At 45.3% G+C, this 22,826-nt stretch overlaps 1 protein-coding gene across 8 annotated transcripts in view; it reads left to right on the top strand.

Annotated features, from left to right (window-relative positions):
• FLNB (filamin B) overlaps positions 1-22,826 on the top strand; it is a 171,121-nt gene that overhangs the window by 89,356 nt on the left and 58,939 nt on the right. For all 8 annotated transcript variants that reach the window (XR_005200039.1, XM_037738093.1, XM_037738092.1 and 5 more), the window contains exons 5-18: positions 2,783-2,901; positions 4,060-4,137; positions 5,736-5,898; positions 6,645-6,842; positions 9,908-10,045; positions 11,659-11,785; positions 12,758-12,894; positions 14,285-14,478; positions 16,043-16,156; positions 16,769-16,912; positions 17,165-17,288; positions 17,611-17,771; positions 19,121-19,211; positions 19,449-19,618. Coding sequence is in view for 7 of the 8 variants with exons in the window: in XM_037738093.1 (XP_037594021.1) it covers positions 2,783-2,901; positions 4,060-4,137; positions 5,736-5,898; positions 6,645-6,842; positions 9,908-10,045; positions 11,659-11,785; positions 12,758-12,894; positions 14,285-14,478; positions 16,043-16,156; positions 16,769-16,912; positions 17,165-17,288; positions 17,611-17,771; positions 19,121-19,211; positions 19,449-19,618 (1,958 nt within the window). In the remaining variant the exon portion in view is untranslated. The remainder of the gene's footprint in view (positions 1-2,782; positions 2,902-4,059; positions 4,138-5,735; positions 5,899-6,644; positions 6,843-9,907; positions 10,046-11,658; positions 11,786-12,757; positions 12,895-14,284; positions 14,479-16,042; positions 16,157-16,768; positions 16,913-17,164; positions 17,289-17,610; positions 17,772-19,120; positions 19,212-19,448; positions 19,619-22,826) is intronic.

Genomic DNA, 22,826 nt, shown 5'->3' with positions numbered 1-22,826 from the left:
AAAAAAAAAAAAGAAATTTGTTCAGTGTCATTAACCATGAGAAAAATGCAAATTAATCCTAATACACACTATCAGAATGACTAAAATAAAGCATATTAATAGTGATAACACTAAATTCTGGAAAGGATGTAGAGAAACTGAATCTGGATCACTCACACCTTGCTGGTGGGAATGTAAAATGGTGTAACTACTTTGGAACACTGTGTAGTAGTTTCTCAGTAGAGAAATAGGCTGGGCACAGTGGCTCATTTCTGTAATCCCAGTACCTTGCGAGGCTGAGGCTGGAGGATCACTTGAGCCCAGGAGTTTGAGACCAGCCTGGGCAACATAGGGAGTTTGCATCTCTACAAATAATTTTTAAAAATTATCCAGGTGTGGTGGTATGCACCTATGGCCCCAGCTACTCAGGAGATTGAGGCAGGAGGATTGCCTGAGTCTGGGAGGTCGAGGTTGCAGTGAGCTATGATTGCACCCCTGCACTCTGGCCTGGGCTACAGAGTGAGACTTGGTCTCAAAACAAAAACAAAAACAAAATCTCAAAAAACCATACGTGCACCTACCATATGGCCCAACAATTGCACTCCTTGGTATTTATCCCAGAGGAATGAAAACTTAACTGTGTAGGAGAGCCACTGTTTTTCCTTCTATATTCTCACAGCTAAAGAAGAAAACTTTTCTCATCATCTCCATTACTCCTCTCAATACTTCATTTCTGGTCACCAAAATCTATGGATTTTTCCTCCCATACTGACCAATTCTCCAATTCTATGTGGACACCAAGTAGGTGTCCTATAATCAATTCCATTCAATTCTGACACTGTCTACCTGAAGTTAGTGCAGACCCCACGAAGGGATCAGTCCCTCAAAACTGCCCCCAACTTCAGGGGCCAGGTCAGAAGTGGTGAGTCCTCAGGCTACCCACAACTTCTTTCCAGCTTTGCTACAAATCAGAGGTTCCTGTTACCCTTCCTCATGTTATAGTATTTGCTAGAGTGGCTCAGTGGCTCACAGAACTCAAGGAAACACCTTTAGCAGTTGTATAGTGAGGATATGATAGAGCAGACAGATAATCCACCAGGTGAAGAGGTCCACGGGGCAAAGTTTAGAGGGGTTTTGAACACAGGAGCGTCTGTTCCCATGAAGTTGGGGTGGGCCATCCTCTTGGTACATGGATGTATTCATCACCCCAGAAGCTCTCTAAACTCCATACTTCAGGGATTTTTGTGGAGGCTAAGTCTCGTAGGCATGATTGACATTGACGAAGACTACAGCTCCTCCCCCTCCCCGTAGGATGGGGAGTGGGGCTGAAAGTTCTAAGCTTCTGACCATGACTTGTTCTTTTTGTTGATCAGCCCCATTCCAAAAGCTATCTGGGAGTCCACTAAGAGTTGCCTTATTAGAACAGAAGATGCTTTTGTCACCAAGTGTGTTCCAAGGGGTTTAGGAACTCTGGAACCTGGGGCAGAGACCTATATATATAATTTCTTACTATTTTATACTTATGTTCACACACATAACACACTCCCCCCCACACCCCTATGTACAGATGTTTACAGCAGCTTTACTGGTGATAGACAGCTAGAAACAACCCAGATATTCCTCAATGGGTGAATGCATAAACCATAGTACATCTATAAGTATTAGATACTCAGCAATAAAAAGGAAAAAAAAAAAAAAAAAAAAAAAAGAAGAAAAAATAAAAAAAAAAAAAAAAAAAAAAAAAAAAAAAAACATTGATAGAAGCAAAAACCTGGGTGAACCTATGGAAAATTATGTGTAGGGAAAAAGGCCAGTCCTAAAAGGTTACATAGTTATGATTCCATTGATGTGACATTATCAAAATAATACAATTACAGCGTGGAGAACAGATTAGTGGTTGTCAGGGCTAGGGAGAGAATCGGTGAGGTTATGTGAGGACAGCAGGAGGGCTCCCTGTCTATGCTAAAGGGAATGTTCTCTGTTTTGATTGTATCAATATCAATACCCTAGTTGTGAGATTTAATCATCGTTTTTTACTGTGTTACCATTGGGGAAACTAGGTAAAGGTCATTATTATTATTATTATTTTTTGAGATAGAGTCTCGCTCTGTTGCCCAGGCTGGAGTGCAGTGGTGCGATCTCGGCTCACTGCAACCTCCACCTCCCAGGTTCAAGTGATTGTCCTGCTTCAGCCTCCTGAGTAGCTGGGACTATAACCTCATGCCACCATGCCCAGCTAATTTTTTGTATTTTTAGTAGAGACGGGGTTTCACCATGTTAGCCAGGATGATCTCTATCTCCTGACCTTGTGATCCACCCGCTTCGGCCTTAAAGGTGCTGCATTGTTTGTTATACCTACAGGTAAAATCTATCTCGACGAATTTGTTCAGTCATCTTAAAATAAAAAGGTTAATTTAAAAAATGGTTTAATGTAATTTTTTTTAAATGTCAAGCAATACAATAAATGTTGTTAATGAGAAATAAGTTTTCCTCCTCCCCACTGTGTTGCTTCCATCAAGGCAAGCCCTGCTGCTACTTACTAACCACATTATTTTCTATAATTCTGTATAGACTCCTGACCGAGGTTCTCTGAATATCAAAATTGGATATTGCTTCAATAACATGGACAAAATTAAGACTTTCAACCTGTCTCATTGTCTTTGCCAAGGCAGCTTGTCCCCGTCTCCCACATAGGATCTGCAGGGCTGGGTCCCATCTGTCAGTTCCCTGAAAGACACAGTGGGTGATGGCTCATGCCACACCCTCACCCGGCTTCTAACGTGTCTGTGTAAACCTGTGGCAGGAATCGAGCCCACTGGAAACATGGTGAAGCAGCCAGCCAAGTTCACTGTGGACACGATCAGTGCTGGGCAAGGAGACGTGATGGTGTTTGTTGAGGACCCAGAAGGGAACAAAGAGGAGGTATGTTGGAGGGTGCTGCCTCTCCTTTTCAGCACCTCATGGAGCTTTTGGGGCTTGTAATGGGGCCAGGGACTGTGCCTCCATTTTCCTCATTACAGCTCACAACCAAAAGTGTTTTTTTAACCAAAAGGATACTGAAGCTTATATAGCTGTTTAAGTCACCTATCCAAGAGCAGAGCCTGGAAATCGAATTTAAATTGATTGCCAGGGACACAGTGTTTAATAAAATAAAGGACACTTTGGATTTAGCAAAGGTACCTTGTCAGTTGTGGTTTTATTTTTATTTTTATTTTTGAGATGGAATTTCGCTCTTCTTGCCCGGGCTGGAGTGCAATGGCACAATCTTGGCTCACGGTAACCTCTGTGTTCCGGGTTCAAGAGAGTCTCCTGTCTCAGCCTCCCGAGTAGCTGGGATTACAGGTGTATGCCACCACACCCGGCTAATTTTTGTATTTTTAGTAGAGACAGGGTTTCACCACATTGGCCAGGCTGATCTCCAACTCCTGACCTCAGGTGATCTACCCGCCTCGTCCTCCCAAAGTGCTGGGATTATAGGCGTGATCCACCGCGCCCAGCCTCAGTTGAGGTTTTAGATACTGATGGCCAGAATAATAAGATAGTCTTGCCCTGTTCTCTTCCCACACTGGCCATTCTTTGGTTCCTCCCTCGGAGCCTTTGCACATGCTGTTCTCTCTGTCACGTATTTTCATAGGACCATGTTTTGTTACTGACATTTAGCATAGTTTGCAATTCTGAGTTTAATGATGGACAGTCTGTTTCCCCCCCTGGGGTGGGGATTGTGCCTGATTTACTCATGTTTTATTTTTAGTACCTAACACTACGCTTGGCATTTCATAAGCTTTCAATGAACTATTGAGTGGATAAAGGTTTTAAGTTTCTTGCTTCGTCTTCTCTCTTCCCTAGAGAGTGCCAGCCTGACGCTGGACACTGGAAAGTCCTGACTCTGTTATGCCTCAGCTCTGCGTGTGACTTCAGGCAGCGTCTCTCCTGAGGCGCTGTGCAGGGTTAGAGGGACGGGAGTTAGCCAGCACCTTCAATGTTCCCAACCTGGCAGCTCCTGCAGAACCTCTGCTGACACAGCATGCTCCTTACTCATACCTGGCGCCTTTTCTAACTGTCACCCACCTTCCCTCCTAGGCACAAGTCACCCCTGACAGCGACAAGAACAAGACATACTCTGTGGAGTATCTTCCCAAGGTCACGGGGCAGCACAAAGTAAGATGAAGCAGCATGGCTGTGCCTTAGGCTGCTTTGGGGCTTGTTCCGATATATGGAGATGAGAGATAGCCCAGGAAGAAGAGTGTTCTTCTTAAGTGAATTTCTGATTTCTCTTTCTGATTATAAAAGGGTCTATGTGTATCACTGAAAATTGGAATCCTTAGGATTCCCTCAACTAACTAGGCTGAGTTGTTTGCAATGTCGTAAGATTTTTCTAACTCCGTCTAGGTAGCTGATGGTTGCAGCTGTCTGTCTGGAGCGTAGAAGCTGTGGTCACCAAACTATAGATGGGCTCTTTGTCCTTGATTCTTTTTTTGGAGACAGGGTCTTGCTCTGTTGCCCAGGCTGGAGTGAAGTGGTGCGGTCTTGGCACACTGCAATCCCTGCTTCCTGGGCATAAGGGAGCCTCCCACCTCAGCCTCCTGAGTAGGTGGGATTACAGGCACCCACCACCATGTCCAGAGAATTTTTCGTATTTTTAGTAGAGACCAGGTTTCACCATGTTGCCTAGGCTGTTCTTGAACTCATGACCTCAAGGTATCCTCCTGCATCCACTTCCCAAAGTGCTGGGATTATAGACATAAGCCACTGCAACCTCCTGGCTCTTTGTCCTTCATGCTTTCTTAAGTACTCCCCTTGGAGGTGCTCTGGAGGGACTGTCAGCTTGATGGAGCCTGAGGCTGGAGCAGTTCAGCTGAATAGAGTAGAGGAAAGTGGCCCTCTCAGCACCTGGAGAAATGATGGGGACTGAGGCCTCAGGCCCTTTGTCTTGGCAATCTTTTGAGTTCTGTTTGAGATCCAGAAAGGTGGCCTTTTGGGCAAGGGCTAAAAGAGTCTGTTTTGCAGGAGAGTGTGGTGACCCAGGAGTATACTTTTCATTGGAAGAAAGCCCTCAGCAGCACATAAAGGCCAATCCCATGGCGTACCTGTCCAGACTTTGGGATATAGGCCGTCCTCACCACCTTGCGCTTGGAACAATGGCTTTAGCTTTCTCTTAGACTCCTAGAATATGAAGCATTTGGAATAAATGCTCTTGAAGGGAGCATTTATGATGTAATTAATTCATTCCAGTCAAGTATGGGTTCCCATGAAACCCAACCCAATTACCCCTGAAAAATTTCAAAGATAAGAACAGTGACTCAAGTTTTAGATGGACCTCATTCTACTTTGTCCCAAATCCATGTATTTAAGAATGATCTTGGTCCCTTGAAAAAACAGGATGGCTGTGGATTTGAAATCCTGGAACTGCACATTTTATTCTGACGGAGAGTAGCCCATTCAGTCCCCTGAAAGGAGTCAATTTCCAGAGATTGAAATGTGTTTGTTTCCTGGTAGAGAGGCTAAGCGTATCTGTGGTCAGCATTTTAATTTTGCTAAAGGTGTCATGTCCCAGACTCAGCTGTACGGCTGACGGGGCCAGTGGGAGTCTCATTCAGGCTGTTAAACTTGGTCCCAGGCTCCTCATCCTAGACACCATTGTGTGTGCCATCATGGGCGGGTAGGAGAGAGGTGATCATTAATGTATGTGGCTTGATGGCAGTCTTGCTGGGCACAGGGAAGTGGTTATGTATTTCTCACCTATCTGTCACCTACAGGTCACAGTCCTCTTTGCAGGACAGCACATCTCCAAGAGCCCATTTGAAGTGAATGTTGACAAGGCCCAGGGAGATGCCAGTAAAGTCACTGCAAAGGGTCCAGGGTTGGAAGCTGCAGGGAACATCGCCAATAAGCCCACCTACTTTGACATCTACACGGCAGGTAATGTGCCTCTCCTCCATGGATCTGACCTTTGGGCTTTCTTCCAGAGGCGGAAATATAATCCGCAGGGATTTGAAGGCCTGACCTTTTGTCTTCTAAACCAAATAAACAATCACAAAGACAGTTTTTTCAAATGTGCTATATTCTTAGATTTTTTAAAACCAGCTCTTCTTCTCTAAAATCCTCAGGCTTCTCTTGACTAAGACATACGTCTTGAATTGTCAGCTTCTTTTTCATGTCAAAAATAGAAAATGCAGAAAAAGGAAACATTCAACCCTAAACCCCTCTACCCCTAGAAAATAGTTGTTAACATCTTGGTGTGGACCTCTCTGAGAGCCTGTCTGCCTCCTGTTTGCATTTTTTCATTTTTCTTTTCTTTTTTTTTTGAGACAGAGAATCGCTCTGTTGCCCAGGCTGGAGGGCAGTGGCGTGATCTCTGCTTACGGCAACCTCCACTTCCTGGATTCAAGTGATTCTCATGCTTCAGCCTCTCAAGTAGCTGGGATTACAGGCGTGTACTACCACACCCGCTAATTTTTGTATTTTTAAAGTAGAGATGGGGTTTTGCCATGTTGGCCAGGCTGATCTTGACCTCCTGACCTCAAGTGATCCACCTGCCTCGGCCTCCCAAAGTGCTGGTATTACAAGCGTGAGCCACCATGCCAGCCCTGTTTACATTTGTACTCAGCAGCAGTGAACTTTCAGAGAGGGTGACCTGGGCTCATGGGATGCTTGCTTTCTCGTAGGAGCTGGTGTGGGTGACATTGGTGTGGAGGTGGAAGATCCCCAGGGGAAGAACTCTGTGGAGTTGCTCGTGGAAGACAAAGGAAACCAGGTGTATCGATGTGTGTACAAACCCATGCAGCCTGGCCCCCATGTGGTCAAGGTCTTCTTTGCTGGGGACACCATCCCTAAGAGTCCCTTCGTTGTGCAGGTTGGAGAAGGTGAGTCCTGGGTGGCTGGCCATATCTGCTTCTTATGTTGGAAGCTGACTGCACAGCTGGGTGGTGAGGCCAGGAAAACAGTCCGGTCCCAACACTGACCTTACGCCTATCCCTTTTCTGCCAGGGCTGCTTCAGCAGGAGGTGGCTTACTTTGTCTTCATATATTAATATTAATATCTTCTGTGAGCCACACAGAGAACTAAGTGCTTTACTTATATTAACTCATTTACTCCTCCCCAAAACACATGTACAGGAGAGTCATTATCCTTTGTGAGGGAGGTGGGACTGAGGCAGTAGGAGGCTTTGGCATCATGACTGAAGCTAGCAGCAGTGACATGGGCCCTGCAGCCTCGATTGCTTGGCCTTTACTGGCCCAGGCAGTTACCACCACTGCATCTAATCATGGCACCAGCCTGTGTGTTACAGGTGCTATTGTTATCCCTAGCTAGCAGGTGGAGATGCTGAGGCTTAGATAGCATTCGCTGTCAGTACTGTAAGGCATCAGTGGGGCTAGAACCACAAACTCTGTTGGCCTTACCCCTAACCACTCTGCTAAACTCCCTCTGGCGCCAGGAGTCTATGCATTTTTCTCAAATGTTGGACTCTTTACCTCTGACTTTGTTGGCCCACCTTTTTTTTCTGTTTTGTTTTTCAACTGTACTGCCTTTTCTAACTCACACTTGCCTTTCCCTGTTCTGTCCTCCGAATCTGCGTCTGCAGACATGGCTTCCTCTTCCGAATCCTACCTCTGGGCCAGCCTGGACACTGAAGCTGTTGGCTTCCTAGTTGAGACCGCTGGGCCAGAGGCCTCTTGCTTGGTAAGGGCTGGTTGGGTGGGACTTCCTTGCCAGTTCTTTGTGCTGCTTGTGAATATTAGCCAGGCCCATGCTCTGTGTGATTGTAGGAGACTCCTGTGCAGGTGTTATGACCGCTTGTCCAGCTGGAGCCCAGACCCACTCTCTAATTGCCTTTAAACACATCTAGGGCTTTGCTAGATGGTGGTGCCCTTCAAACTCTTATATGAACTGAGCAGTTACCCTTTTGATGTTGAGACCGTTACACATGTTCCTAATTTCCATGAATGTGTGTGTGTGTGTGTGTCATAAGACACATTAAAATGTTCCAAGGAAGTCCTGTCATTATATTGTGACTTACTTCTGGTATGAACAACTTTTCTCCCCTTGATAAAGAAAAAACAGGCAAAAAAAACCTCTAACATACTCCTGAGCAAAGCTCTTTTTTACGTAAGAGACCATTTTGAATAGCTTTCCTGATTCTACTGTTGTTCCAACCTTTCCTCCCTCATGGACTTCCTTTTTCCCTTCTGGCCCGTACATCCTATACTATTTAGCATTAATTAATCAACTTTTTCTTTTAATTTACTAACATCCCCTCTCCCACCTAAATGATTTTATATATATATATATATATATATATATACATATTTTTTTTTTTTTTTTTTTTTTTTTTTTTTTTTTGAGATGGTGCCCCACTCTTGCCCAGGTTGGAGTGCAGTGGTGTGATCTCAGCTCGCTGCAGCCTCTGCTTTCCGGGTTCAAGCAATTCATGCCTCAGCCACCTGAGTAGCTAGGACTACAGGTGTGCGTCACTATGCCTAGCTAATTTTCTTTGTACTTTTAGTAGGCACAGGGTTTCAGTATGTTGGCCAGGCTGGTCTCAAACTCCTGACATCAAGTGATTCACCTGCCTTGGCCTTCCAAGTGCTGGGTTTACAGACATGAGCCACCACACCTGGCCTAATTTTTTGCTTTTTATAGAGAGGGGGGTCTCACTATGTTGCCCAGACGGGTCTTAAACTCCTGGGCTTAATCAATCTCCCTGCCTCAGCCTCCTAAAAGTGCTGGGTTTACAGGTGTAAATGATTTTATATTAAAAGAAACGTTATGTCACTTTCACAATGGAAAACCAAAGTCACTTGCCATAAAACGCCACCATAAGCTTATATTCATCCATAAACCATCTAAAATCATCTCTAACTCCAAAGGTGTGTGTATGACTCTTTGGGAAGCAGTTGTTTGCCAAATAGCCAGCTCAGGCCATTGCAGGAAGGAGGAGCCAGAGGAGGAATTACCTTCCATCTATGGAGTAGAGAGTCTCATCTTCCGGAGTCTGTGACCTTCCTGTATAGAGAGTTTTCAACTATGCAGTGTCAGACTTGGAAAGGAAAAGCCACTTAATAACATGACATTTCCACCACTTGTCTCCCGTTTCTGTTTACTGAAAATATTGTCCGTGCTGGGATTCATTCTAGGGCATAAAGGTATCTTTTATCAACCTCCAGATACCATGGAATAACCATGGAACATTAGTTCTGTGGACATTTCAAGCAAGGCATATTAGAAGCTATCTTTGTCCTTAACTTTTAGACTTATAACTTTAGGTTTTCAAGCTAGACCCGGAAATGAAATCAGCAGTGGTGTTTACTGCTAATTATTGCCTTTACAGCCACCCACATTCTGAAGGCCTTGTAATAGACGGCACTGAAAGATTGGTCTGCCTCGGCCGAGGTGGGGCTGAACTGGTCTCTTTCTGAGCTGTGTTGGTTGTTTTTGCTTGGTCGTTCAGGCGGAAGACAACATTTGGACACTTAGAAATGGCTGACCCAGGGTTTGGAACCCAGACAGGCATTTTCAAGTACTACATTTTCCAAGAAGACTTGAAAAAGTCCAGTCTATCCAATTACTGGGCCCTTGAGTATGGCAGTGAGGTTTGAATAATGTCCAGGACTCAGCCCTAACTCCCTTTCACAAATGAAAGGTTAAATGCTGGTACCAGAAGCACAGCATGGATTCACTGTGCTCTCCTGTTTTCTTTGCCAAAGCCACTTTTCTCCAGTCCTTCTGTGGTGTGGCTAGACAAAGTTATGTTGTGTTCATATTTGCTAGCCTGGTGTGCTCCCTGAGTCGGACCCCTGGTCTTGGGCAACTACTGCATACTGTTTGTGCAGAGCAAATATTTTCTTGGCGGGTGGCTCCAGGTTACCTTGGCTTTCACGACTAACTAAAGAATGAAAGATTGAATTGATGTCAAAACTGTGCTTGCAGCCTGCAATCCAAATGCCTGCCGGGCCAGTGGCCGAGGCCTGCAGCCCAAAGGCGTCCGTATCCGGGAGACCGCAGACTTCAAGGTTGATACCAAAGCTGCAGGAAGTGGGGAGCTCAGCGTAACCGTGAAGGGTCCTAGTAAGTGTTCCTTTGTTTCTCTGTCTCAGGCGTGATTTTGGCTAACTTTGCAGCCATGGCATATGGATTTCATCCCATGGCCAGTTCTCCTCAATTTATCCCTGAAGGCTATGTCAAGGATTTGAGGCTATCTGGGCTTCTTGGGGAAGGGAGCAGGGATTGATTAGTAATGTCTGCCCTGGATGCAGGAGGTGAGGACAGTGGGTGGCTTGACAGCCATCAAGACTTCTGGGAGTAGGAAAAGCAGTGATGTAAAGGAGTTGCGGAAATGCTGCTGTTGGAACAACTGGAAGTGGCTCATTTTTTATTTTAGAAATCTAGGCTCAGAGAGGAAGACACTTGCTCAAGTCATACAGCTGTTGTAAGCATCTGAGCTGGAATTCAAGCAGTCTCCAAAGTCAGTGATTTTCCCACTACAGTTACATTTTATAGAGTATGAAATTAAGTCAAGTACTTAATTACTATGATCAGTGCTTATAGAAGGAGAATAAAATTCCCCAAGATAAAGCTTTCTTTGTAGATAAATGCCATTTGCAGAGGGACAGGTTAAACTCTGCAACCCATTCTCTCTCCCTCTTTTGGGGAAGGAGATAGCAGATGTGGGGATGGGTATCCTCCCTGTTCCCCTTTTCCCGTGGAACAGAGAAGCATTTCAGCACTTCTAGTCTCAGGTGTAGCAACCTTTCATGGTTTTACTCCCACGTCTGTGGAATCTTGAGCTTCCTGGACCAGGATTACTCTTACCCTGTGTTCCCAACAGGCTGGGGCAGGAGCATTCTGAGCTCTGGAAAGTTAATATTTGACTTCACAGCACCAGGCTTTGGGGCAGGCTGTGCCCTGAGGGCAGCCGAGGTTCTAGACTGCCCAGACCTGGAGTCAAGCTGCTTGGAGGCTGTCTTCCCTCCCAGATTATTGCAACAGAAGACAAGGAGGGGTGTGTGTGTGTGTGTGTGTGTGTGTGTGTGTGTGCGCGCGCGCGCGCGCGCGTGTGTGTGTTCTCCTGACCTTGGATACTTGCTTGACTCAACGGTTTTCCTGGCCAAACCTCAGGGCTCAACAGAAAACAAGTTCCTGCCTGATGGCTGGGTTTGGAGTTTGCAGCGTCACCTCTAAAATCTGTCCTCATGCAGATCGAATCCAAGGGCTTTCTTGCTTTTGTTGTCCATCTTCAGTTGAAAAAGATACACTGGAACGCTTAACCTAAAATTCATACCAAATATTTCTAAAGGTTTACTTCTTCCCTAGTTTTCGTGGGGGCCTGGGAAAGGTAGCTGTGATTATTGGGAAATACTGAAATGTGACTGGATTTTTCTTTACACAGGCCCAGGGAGTTCAGGACCTCAGGACCCCTTGTAGCTAAGCGAGATTTCTAAAGCCAATTAGCTGGGAAATCCTTCATTTCTTCATACCTTGAAGCAGAGATGGCTGTGTTTTTAGCTTTGAAGTAATCTCCCAGGCTTGGTGGGGAGAGGTCCCATACTCTGGGGCAGCCCACTTGGTTTCTGTATATGGTTTATGTTTTGTCAGTATGGCTGCCTGTCTGTACTTGTCCTTTTGATTCTCATTTTGAGCCTAGGATGGTGTTGGAAAGATTGTCTCCTTCTTTCCCACAGAGGGTCTGGAGGAGCTGGTGAAGCAGAAAGGCTTTCTGGATGGGGTCTATGCATTCGAGTATTACCCCAGCACCCCGGGGAGATACAGCATTGCCATCACATGGGGGGGACACCACATTCCAAAGAGGTAAGGCTCCTGCTGCAGAGGCGTCTTCTCTGGAGGGTGGTGGGCCTAGGGCAGACTCACGGGTGGTTGCTTCCCGGGCTGCAGGAGGGAAAGATATCTGCTTTGTTGAAAACATTTTTTTTTTCAGAGCAGCACAGACATTTGGCCTGTTCTCAAAAAGCAGCAGAAAGTTGCTGTGGTTTTAGCTGACTTGCTTTAAATCAAATGCTGGCGAGTAGGGGCTGGTGGGAGGCAGGGGAGGCAGAAGGAGCAGAGAGCAAATGGGCTGTGAGTCTAGATGCCCACATATAAACTGAGATTCTCTTTTTCAATGAACTCCTTTGTTCTTGAATGCCACGGGGCAAAATCTGCTGTGGTTTACATTAAGACCTTCTACGTGAGTGCTGTCGGGCCAAGGGCCGCAGCCTGCAGCTTTGCCTTGTGGGCATGGCACTTGCCCCTCTGTGTTCTGATGTTTTCTAGCTCCCCGGGGGCAACTTTAAACTCTGAATAAATTCAGTTTGCCTTGGGAAATATTTGGGCATTGCTGAGTTCTGAATACCTACCACAATTTTTTTTTTCAAGCCTTCCATGCCAAGGTTACCGCACATTCATTCACGTATGAGATAAAGCCTATTGAACCGAGTTTTCTCGTTTTAGCATAAGCAGGATATAGAGTGTGTGTGGACTCTCACTTTCCAGGGTCGTAGTCTGGGGAGGCCTGCACACAAAGGTAAAGGACCAGGAGGCTGGTGCAAAGCGGCGTGGCTTGAGTGCCAATCCAGTGGCCACCTGAGCTCCCAGAAGCAGTCACATTACATTATATTGTTGACATAACAATAGCTATTGTTGGGGGAGGCTTGGCTGGAGTCTGGGATGCCAGGTGAAAGGCTCAGGCAAGTGGGAAGAGTGTGCAAAGGAACTGCAGCTTATGGCTGTAGTGAGACCTTTCTTTACTCTTCTTTGATGCTGCTTCTATTCCTTTCCCTGTAGCCCCTTTGAAGTTCAAGTTGGCCCCGAAGCGGGTATGCAGAAAGTCCGTGCTTGGGGCCCTGGGCTCCATGGTGGGATTGTTGGGCGGTCGGCAGACTTCGTGGTAGAATCCATTGGCTCTGAAGTGGGATCTCTGGGTAAGTGGATGCAGCTGATCAGCATCTTCTGGAAGGCTCAGGGTTTCAGGGTTTCTAGGCTATGTCAGGGTGCATGTTGGGGCCTTGCCTAGCCTCACTACCCTCAGCTTCCCAGCCTCCTGGCCATCCGAAGCCATCTCTGCATGCTGCTGTCAGTTGCCTCTGACACCACCATTCTTTCATCCAGGAGACCTCAAGGGCAGAAGCTTTATGTAGGTATGGCGTCTAAAACAATGCTTGGAATATAGTAAATGCTTAGCAAATACTGTTGACCGACCTATAGTTAGATGAATGAGTGAATGAATTTTGCTGAAACTTGGATTTGGGAAATAAATATATTATTTGGAGCATTGCTGAAGTATATTTTAAATACATGTCTAATGTATATATGATCATTTTATATCAGGAGTCAGCCAGCTTTTTCTATAAAGGGCCAGATGGCAAATATTTTCCACCTGTGGGCCATATGGTCTCTGTCACAGTTGTTTGACTATGGCATTGTAGCCTGAAAGCAGCCATAGGAATATGTAAACAAATGGGTGTGGCTATGTTCCATTAAAACTTTATTTGCAAAAGTAGGCAGTGGGCCAGATGTGGCCTTCAGACTGTAGTTTAGCAACCCCTGTTTTAGGTAATAGCAATAAGCAAAAGAGAAAAATAAGAAATCACATTTAATTTTCCCTTCTAGAGAGATAATATTAATCGTCTTGTATATTCTTCTAGTTTAGAGATAATATTACGCCTTTTGGCATGTCCTTCTAGAGTTTTTTCTCTGTACATATGCATGCAAATATTGATTTGCTACAGAAAATACCTTGGACAAGTCTTTATAGCTTTATGTATAAATATAGGGTTTTATATTTCCCTTCATTTCCTTCATTTCCCTTGGCTTCCATGGAATTCCATTGTATGGCTATATCCGTTGTCAGGCTCCCCAGTTATTGCCAGGGTTTTGCTATAAAAACAGTGCTGCCTGTATATCCTTGGTAATTGCCTTCAGATAAAAGCCCAGAAGTGGATTTGGTGGTGCTAAGACTGGCTGTTGGTGTAAGGTTTTTGCCACATGTTGCAACATTGCCAATAGAAAGGTTTGCTGGTTGGATTTCTCCTGTCGGATGATAATAAAATACATATAACATATTTAATGCTACACACACACACACACACACACACACACACACACACACACCTCAATCTATATATAATTCACCCGTTCCATCTCTAGTAAAGACCCAATGGGCTTGGTTTTGGGAGAAAGGGACAGAAACAGCTTTCAATCTCCTGACCAACACTTGGCTTTTAGGGAGGCAGCCGGAATGAGTTGCTGTAACATAGAATAGGTGCTTTCCACCATATTAACAAGGGGGAACCTTCCACCCCCTCCCCCTAGGGTTTGCCATTGAAGGCCCCTCCCAGGCAAAGATTGAGTACGACGACCAGAATGATGGATCATGTGACGTCAAATACTGGCCCAAGGAGCCTGGCGAATACGCCGTTCACATCATGTGTGATGATGAAGACATCAAGGACAGCCCGTACATGGCCTTCATCCACCCAGCCACGGGAGACTACAACCCTGATCTGGTGAATCAGCTGTTGTGCTTCTCTCTTCTCGTCCCTGGCCCCTGGTTCCTCACCCCCACGCCCGAAGTTACCTTAAGCAGCATGTTGAAAGGCGGCAGAGAGGAATCATTTGGATTTTAGGAAGGAAACAGGCCTGCATTTGTTTGTTTATGTGTTTGTTTTGAGACAGTTTTGCTCTGTCACCCAGGCTGGGATGCAATGGCACCATCTCAGCTCACTGCAACCTCTGCCTCCTGGGTTCAAGCAATTCTCATGCCTCAGCCTCCCGAGTAGCTGGAACTATAGGCATGTACCACCATGCCTGGCTAATTCTTGTATTTTTTAGTAGAGATGGGGTTTCGCCATGTTGGTCAGTTTGGTCTCAAACACCCGGTCTCAAGTGATCTGCCTGCCTTGGCCTTTCAAAGTGCTGGGATTACAGGCATGAGCCACCACACCTAGCCCAGGCCTGCATTTGAATCCTGGTAGTATCGCTTAGCACTTTTATAGTGTTGGGCAAGTAACTTACCTGTCTGACTCTTGGTGTCTTCCTCTATAAGACAGGAATGATAGTAGTCTCTGCTTCTAGAGAGCTTCTAGGATGATTCAGGAGGTGGCATGCATAAAGACAGCCTTTAGCTCATGCCTGGCCCATGTAGAGGGTTCCATAAACTGTTGTGTTCTTACAACTCCAGGGATCATATTTCAGGCTTGCCATTTTCGGTAGTTATTATTTCAAGATGCTTCATAGATAAAGATTGTCTTTTTCCCTAGCTCCCTGTCTCTTAAGTTGGAGCAATGGTTCCGAGAGTTTCCTCTCAAACCCTTAGCAAGCTGATAAGCACTGAGTCTGAGCCAGCCTGGCTGACAGGGAGTGGCCCCACACACCACGTGTGCTACTGTTGGCTCACACTGGCAGCTGTCCATAGGCTGATGTCAGTCTGGGCTGGCAGCTACCCCTTTTTGGCCAAATGCTATTCTTTGCCCTCTCGTGCAAATGTTGTCCGTGGTAAAGAGTCAGTCTCCTCAAAGTGGGAACATTGAAACTGGGCATGACTGGATGTCTCTGCCCCAATTGTTAGAAGTTCTCTAGGTCAATTCAGAATAAGGCAGGGAGCATGGGTTACTTTGTACTTGGTTTTAGAGCAGGGGTATCCAATCTTTTGCCTTCCCTGGGCCACATTGGAAGAAGAAGAATTGTCTTGGGCCACACATAAAATACACTAATAATAGCTGATGAACTAAAAAAAAAAAAAAAAAATGCAAAAAATTTTATGATATTTTAAGAAAGTTTACAAATTTGTGTTGGGCCACATTCAGAGCTGTCCTGGGCCTCATGTGGTTCTGAGGCCATGGGTTGGACACCTGTTTAGAGAATTTTCTCCCTTATAAGGGAGAGACATTTGTTTTTAAGTTACAACCTACTTTAGTATTTTACTTCCCATAACCATCCTCTTATGTGGATACTGTAAAACCAGACACAGATCATTTTGTTTGTCCCCCATCTCCTGGTTTACTTGTCTTCGTATAGGGGTTTAGTTGAGGCATTATACAGAAAGAGACTCATTATTGGCCTTTGCTTCAGGTTCGAGCATACGGGCCAGGTTTGGAGAAATCTGGATGCATTGTCAACAATCTGGCCGAGTTCACCGTGGATCCTAAGGATGCTGGAAAAGCTCCCTTAAAGATATTTGCTCAGGTAAATTTCAGAGGGGTCACCTGTTCAGGTAATTGTCAGATCTGTCGGTGTAATAGCAAGTTGCTGAGTCCATCTGATCTTGCTCATCTGTACCTTGGAAATGATAAGATTATCTTATGGGGTTATGTGAGGTTTCAATGAGACTACCATGTAGAGTACTGGGCTTGTAAAAAAATCATCTTTCTGATTTATATTCTGCGGAAATGAGACTTGTTTGTTTCAGGTTATTCTGTAATGTCTTTTTGGTGTGGCTAAAGCTGCTGAGGCCATGGTGGGAGATTTGTAAACAAGGATTTAAAAAAATACGTTTATCTAATTTAATTGAATTTGGCCAAAGAACTTAAATGCAGGAATTAAAATTAAGAAGCATTGAGTGGCCATGGCTTTGTTTTGGGGCCACTTGCTCTTAATAAGTAAAAATTTAAATAAATGCACATCATATTTTGTCACTGGTTGTCATTGTGTTGTGAAAACATGGTACATTGTAGTTGTTCCATGAAGTTTTGTTGTATGATCAAGTGGTGACTTGGGTGACTTGGGAGGCCACTGTGGCCCTGTTTGATGGAGACAATGTGAGGGCCACCTCTGATCCTAGCCCTGGCTTTTCTGCAGGATGGGGAAGGCCAGCCCATTGACATCCAGATGAAGAGCCGGATGGATGGCACGTATGCATGTTCATACACCCCGGTGAAGGCCATCAAGCACACCATCGCCGTGGTCTGGGGAGGTGTGAACATCCCACATAGCCCCTACAGGGTAGGTTGTAAGGCAGAATCCTGGCTATTGTATGGAAAAGCCTGGTCATACACCAGGACTGGGCTCCATGCCTGATGGTCAAGGCAGACATATGGAAAGAACCATCCATGGTAGGCCTTGAATGATGGAGTGAGCTGAGGGGCAGAGTGGTCCAGCCCACCCAGAAGAACTATTTCTAACAATGTTATTTAATAGTATTTTACTAGATCCAAGTGGAGGCAAACTTGATGACCTTCTCCATGTCTTCTCTAGGTCAACATCAGGCAAGGAAGCCATCCCCAGAAGGTGAAAGTGTTTGGGCCAGGTGTGGAGAGAAGTGGTCTGAAGGCAAATGAACCTACGCACTTCACAGTGGACTGTTCTGAGGCTGGGGAAGGTGAGAGAGGGCTTCGTTCAACCCAGTGATCATTGCTTCTTGGGGAAGGGTGTTCTTTTCATAAAGTTTTGAGGGGAATTCCCTTTGAACTAGGAAGTAGTCCATCTGAATAGGTAATGTCATTCATCTGTTGAGCCTCTGAGTCATTCCTTGATGATATCTTTGCTAATCCATCATCACTTTCCCCAAATCCTTACTCTTTCTCAGGTTTCTTACTAGAAACTTCCCAGTTGCTTTTTTGGGGTGTTAACCTGAGCTGGAAGAGATTACACAGGACATGCTGTTTCTTGTAAGCTGGTGCTAATAAGCTGGTGTGTTCCAGGTGATGTCAGTGTTGGCATTAAGTGTGATGCCCGGGTGTTAAGCGAAGATGAGGAAGACGTGGATTTTGACATTATTCACAATGCCAATGATACGTTTACGGTCAAATATGTGCCTCCTGCCGCCGGGCGATACACTATCAAAGTTCTCTTTGCATCTCAGGTAGTTGTTGGGGCCTGGGAGGAGGTGGGTGGAGTGGGTTTGGATTCTCTTTAGTCGCTTAAGCGCATATCTCATCTACTTTTTGGTGTTTTATTTTACTATTAGTATTATTTTTGAGACAGAATATCACTCTTTTGCCCAAGCTGGAATGCAATGGTGTGATCCTGGCTCACTGCAGCCTCTGCCTCCTGGGTTCAAGCGATTCTTCTGCCTCAGCCTCCCAAGTAGCTGGGATTACGGACATGTACCACCATGCCTCGCTAATTTTGTGTATTTTTAGTAGAAATGGGCTTTCACCATGTTAGCCAGGCTGGTCTCACAGGCAGTCCGCCCACCTTGGCCCCACAAAGTGCTGGGTTTATGGGCGTGAGCCACCGCATTTGTCCTCCTTTACGGTGTTTTAGTGACAGGGAAGATGTCTTGAGAACACTGCTCAATCATATTCTCTCTGGCTCCTTAAAACCAAGAAGGAAAGAAAGAAAAATACCCAGACTCAATTATTATCACTTTCTAACAAAAGTGAGGCAGTGTGTGCAGTGGTTAAAAGCAGGGATCTGGAAAGAGACTAGTTTGTTATGAACTTTCATCAAAATTTTAGTTGAAATGCAATTAGCTTCCAGATATGTTCTATTTAGATGCCTTTGAAGAAATGACTGTGGTCTCCACCCTTAAACTTTTATAGAGAGAGGTGATTTGAAGTTTCAGGTGTGTAATAGTGAAGATAGGGTGAGCAGTATCCTAAAACAGAGAATTTTGAAATTCCAGGGATTAAAATTAACCTTACATAAAAATGGGAACCTTGGTAGAATGTTCTGCCCGTAAAGGTAGTGGTCTTGACACCGTCCATTTGGCCTCATCTGCTTTTGCTCTGACAGTCTGCAACATTCTTTTTGAAGACTTACAATCATTCTGTCTCTGATCACTTCTTGCATTTCCTTTTGGCCTCCTGCAGAATTCCCCAAGAGCAAGAATGTGATCAGAGCCAGAATGATTACAATTCTTCAGCTCTGAGCTGCCCTGGAGGACATTTCCTTCCCCCAGCCCCATATGTTATTATCCTTTTTGGTTTTATTCTTGTTCGCATTTTTCATCCTAAGTACTCAACATTCAGTGTTAAAGGCTCAGAGTCCTCGGGTTTGTTTGTGATATCAGAGGTCCTGATATTAGAGTGACCTTACCGATGCTAGGCCCTTTCACTTAGTTTACCCTTCTATTTGCCTGTGGTAACAGAAGTCTGCTCACTGCTCGCTAAGTCAAAGTGATGTTAAGGTTCACCCTTTGTTCAGGGCACCCTGAGCTCTGGCTGTTGCTTCAGGGGCTTTCCTACTAAGACCGTGTCTCTGCTATAGGAAATCCCCGCCAGCCCTTTCAGAGTCAAAGTTGACCCTTCCCACGATGCCAGCAAAGTGAAGGCAGAAGGTCCTGGGCTCAGCAAAGCAGGTAAGATGGCACGTTAAGGTTGTTCTGGGTTTCTCTGCCGGCCGGTGGCACTGAGGAACGTATCTCCACCAGCACCCACACCAAGCTGGCAGGTGTTCTGTGCAGCTCTGATGCAGCAGCCACCGGACAGGGCTGGCTGTCATAATAGACCTGGTGCTGTTGAACCTGTCTGACAGGTTCTCAAAGTGAAACTACTCCAGCTGGTCTGTCTCCTCACTTCACAGTATATCTTTCCAGGTGTGGAAAACGGGAAACCAACCCACTTCACTGTCCACACCAAGGGGGCCGGGAAAGCCCCACTCAACGTGCAGTTCAACAGCCCCCTTCCTGGCGATGCAGTGAAGGATTTGGATATTATCGATAATTACGACTACTCCCACACCGTGAAATATACACCCACCCAACAGGTAGATCCTTCTCTGCTCTGCTCCCCTGTCGCCCAGCCAGGCCTCTTTCTATGCAGTCAAGTCAGTGGGTCACCGTGGACACTACGGGGTGTGAGAGGTGCTCTGCCAAAGTGCTCCCTGATGAGGGGCAGCTCCTGGCATTTTGAACCCCTCTGAGCACCGACAGGAAGCCTGATGGGTTCTACCAGGTGGGACTGCAGAATTCCCCAAGAGCAAGCAGGAAGCTGTCCTGTATCTCCACCTTTGGTTTTGGTTTCATCAGAGGTAGGCTCAGTTCTTGATATTCAGGCCCTAATACCTACCCTTTTCTTACACATAGGTGCACACATGTGCACACACACACATGCACACACACGTGGACTGCCTCGCAGCCTCACCAGCTGCCTTTTAGTCTTTTAATTACCCACAGGGAAAGAGCTGCTATACCTTGGTGTTTCCTTCCTGGCCCTTTTAGCTTAGTTTCCCCTTTTTACGAGGTGTTGGAATGAGGTCTTTTCTCAAAGAGCCAGTTCAACCTTTAGTCCCTAAGGCGCAACACACTATTTAGGGCAGCAAATTATTCCCCTTTACAAAATGCAGGATTTCACATGGGATCTTACCATCTAGGCTGGCTTACTCTGATTATTTTAGGTCATAAGGCCTTAAAACTACCTCTCTATACAAGTTAATGTTTATTTGTTTCAAAACATTAAAAAAAATTTTTATTGTGGTAAAATACACATAACATAAAATTTACCATCTTAACCATTTTTAAGTGTATAGTTCATTAGTGTTAAGTACATTCATTATGTCGGGCACCACCATCCATCTCCAAACTCTTTACATCTTGTAAAACTGAAACCCCGTACCCATTATATTTGTTTAAAATTTTGTTTTGCTTCATGTTCACACCTCTGGGGTCTGGGGAGCAGACGTCCTGACAGAAAAGTCTGGATTTTAATACTTAAGCCTAGTGTTCTAAGTGGTTATTCCAAGCCTCTGAGATTCCTTTATTCTTAAGGGAAACAGTCCTGCTGTGTTTGAAATGCCATTTGTAGGACAAGAAGGATGACGCTTTCTGCAGAAACACTGCTCAGGAAGCCTTGCTCCCGCCTGGGTCCGCTCAGCGAGGAGCTGGCGAGAGTCAAGTGGGGAAGAAAGAGGGTTAGAGTAAAGAGGGGGGCATGGTGTAGCTGTCCACTGGCTTTGGGGGCTGCACACTCTTGGAGATGGAATCCTTACTGTGAGAACGTCCCTGTGGTGGTGGGGGGGATTCCTGGGTGAAGGAATTCTGTGTGTTGTGTTATAAATGTACCCCTTACATCCAGGCTTGCTGCTGTTTGTGCTTTCTTCTCCAAATTTTTGTTTTTATTTATTTATTTTTTGGACAAAGTCTCACTCTGTTGGCCAAGCTGGAGTGCAGTGGCATGATCTCAGCTCACTGCAACCTCTGCCTCCCAGGTTCAAGTGATTTTACTGCCTCAGCTACCCGAGTAGCTGCCCGCCACTATGCCTGGCTAATTTTTGTATTTTTGGTAAAAATGGGGTTTTGCCGTGTTGGCCAGGCTGGTCTTGAACTCTTGACCTCAAGTGATCCACCCACGTTGGCCTCCCAAAATGCTGGGATTACAGGCATGAGCCACCACGCCCAACCTCCCAAATTTTTAAACTGCAAAATCTTCATAATGCAAAATTTAGTTTCCTAATCGTTTTTAATTACACAGTTCAGTGGTGTTAGTTACATTCATATTGTTGGGCAGCCATCACCATCCATCTCTAGAACTAAACTCTATAGCCATTATACAGTAACTCCGTTTCCCTCATCCCTAGCCCCTGCACATACCATTCTAGTTTTCTGTCTCTATGAGTTTTTTCTTCTGTGTTTTGTTTTGTTTGTGGTTTGTTTTGAGACAGGGTCTTGCTTTGTTGCCCAGGCTGGAGTACAGTGGCACGATCGTGGCTCATTGCAGCTTCAACCTCCAGAGCTCAAGTGATCTGCTTCAGCCTCCCAGGCACACGCCACCACAGCCAGCTAATTTTTAATTTATTTTTTTTTTGTAGAGACAGAAGTCTCACTATGTTACCCAAGCTAGTCTCAAACTCCTGAGCTCAAGTGACCTTCCTTTCTTGACCTCCCAAAGTGCTGGGATTACAGGCATGAGGCACTGCACTCAGCCCTTGGGAGTTTGATCTACCTCTAAGTGCCTTGTACGAGTAGAATCATACAGTGTTAGTTTGTCTTTATGAAAATTCAAAAAAAATTTTTTCTTTTATTTTTCGAGAGACAATGTCTCTCTGTTGTCTAGGCTGGTCTCGAACTCCTGGGCTTAGGCAATCCTCCCACCTCAGGCTCCTAACATGCAGTTGTTACAGGCGTGAGCCACTGAGCCCAGCGTTAGTATTTGTCTTTTTGTGATTGATTTATTTTTCTTTGCATAATGTCATCCATGTTGTAGCATGTGTCAGAACTTCATTCGTTTTAAGGCTGGATTCCATTGTATGTATGTACGTGTTGCTTCTCTCTTCATCTGTGGGTTTTTTTTTTTTTTCTCGAGTTGGAGTCTTACTCTGTTCCCCAAGCTAGAGTGGTGCAATGTTGGCTCACTGCAACCTCTGTCTCTTGGGTTCAAGTGATTGTCCTGCCTCAGCCTACCGAGTAGCTGGGAATACAGGCACATCAGGCACGTGCCACCATACCTGGCTAATTTTTGTCTTTTTATTAGAGATGTTGTACCATGTTGGCCAAGGTTTCTCCATGGGGTTTCACCATGTTGGCTAGGCTGGTCTCAAATTCCTGATCTCAGGTGATTCGCCTTCCTCTGCCTCTGAACATGCTGGGATTGCAGGCGTGAGCCACTGCACCCGGCCCTCTTCATCTGTTGAAGCACATTTGGGTTGCTTCTGTCTTTTGTCTGCTGTGAATAATGCCGGGTTTACAAACAGCTCTTTGAATCTCTGCATTTAGTTCTTTTGAGTATATACCCAGAAATGGAATTGCTGAATCATATGGTAAATCTCTTTAGTTTTTTGAGAAACCACTATACTGTGTTCCACAGTGGCTGCACCATTTTATAGTCCTGCCACAGCATGCAAGCGTTCCAGTTTCTCCACGTCCTTGTTAACATTTGTTTTTTTTTCTGGGTTTTTTTTTGGGGGGTAGTGGCTATCCTATTGAGTGTAAGATAGTGTCTTATTGTGATTTTGATTTGCATTTTCCTTTTTTTTTTTT

This window comes from Cebus imitator, unplaced genomic scaffold (genome assembly GCF_001604975.1).
Source record: "Cebus imitator isolate Cc_AM_T3 unplaced genomic scaffold, Cebus_imitator-1.0 Scaffold48, whole genome shotgun sequence".
In the NCBI taxonomy this organism is placed as follows: Eukaryota; Metazoa; Chordata; class Mammalia; order Primates; family Cebidae; genus Cebus; species Cebus imitator.
The sequence above is the reverse complement of the archived record's forward strand: the minus strand, read 5'-3'. Positions and strand labels throughout refer to the sequence as shown.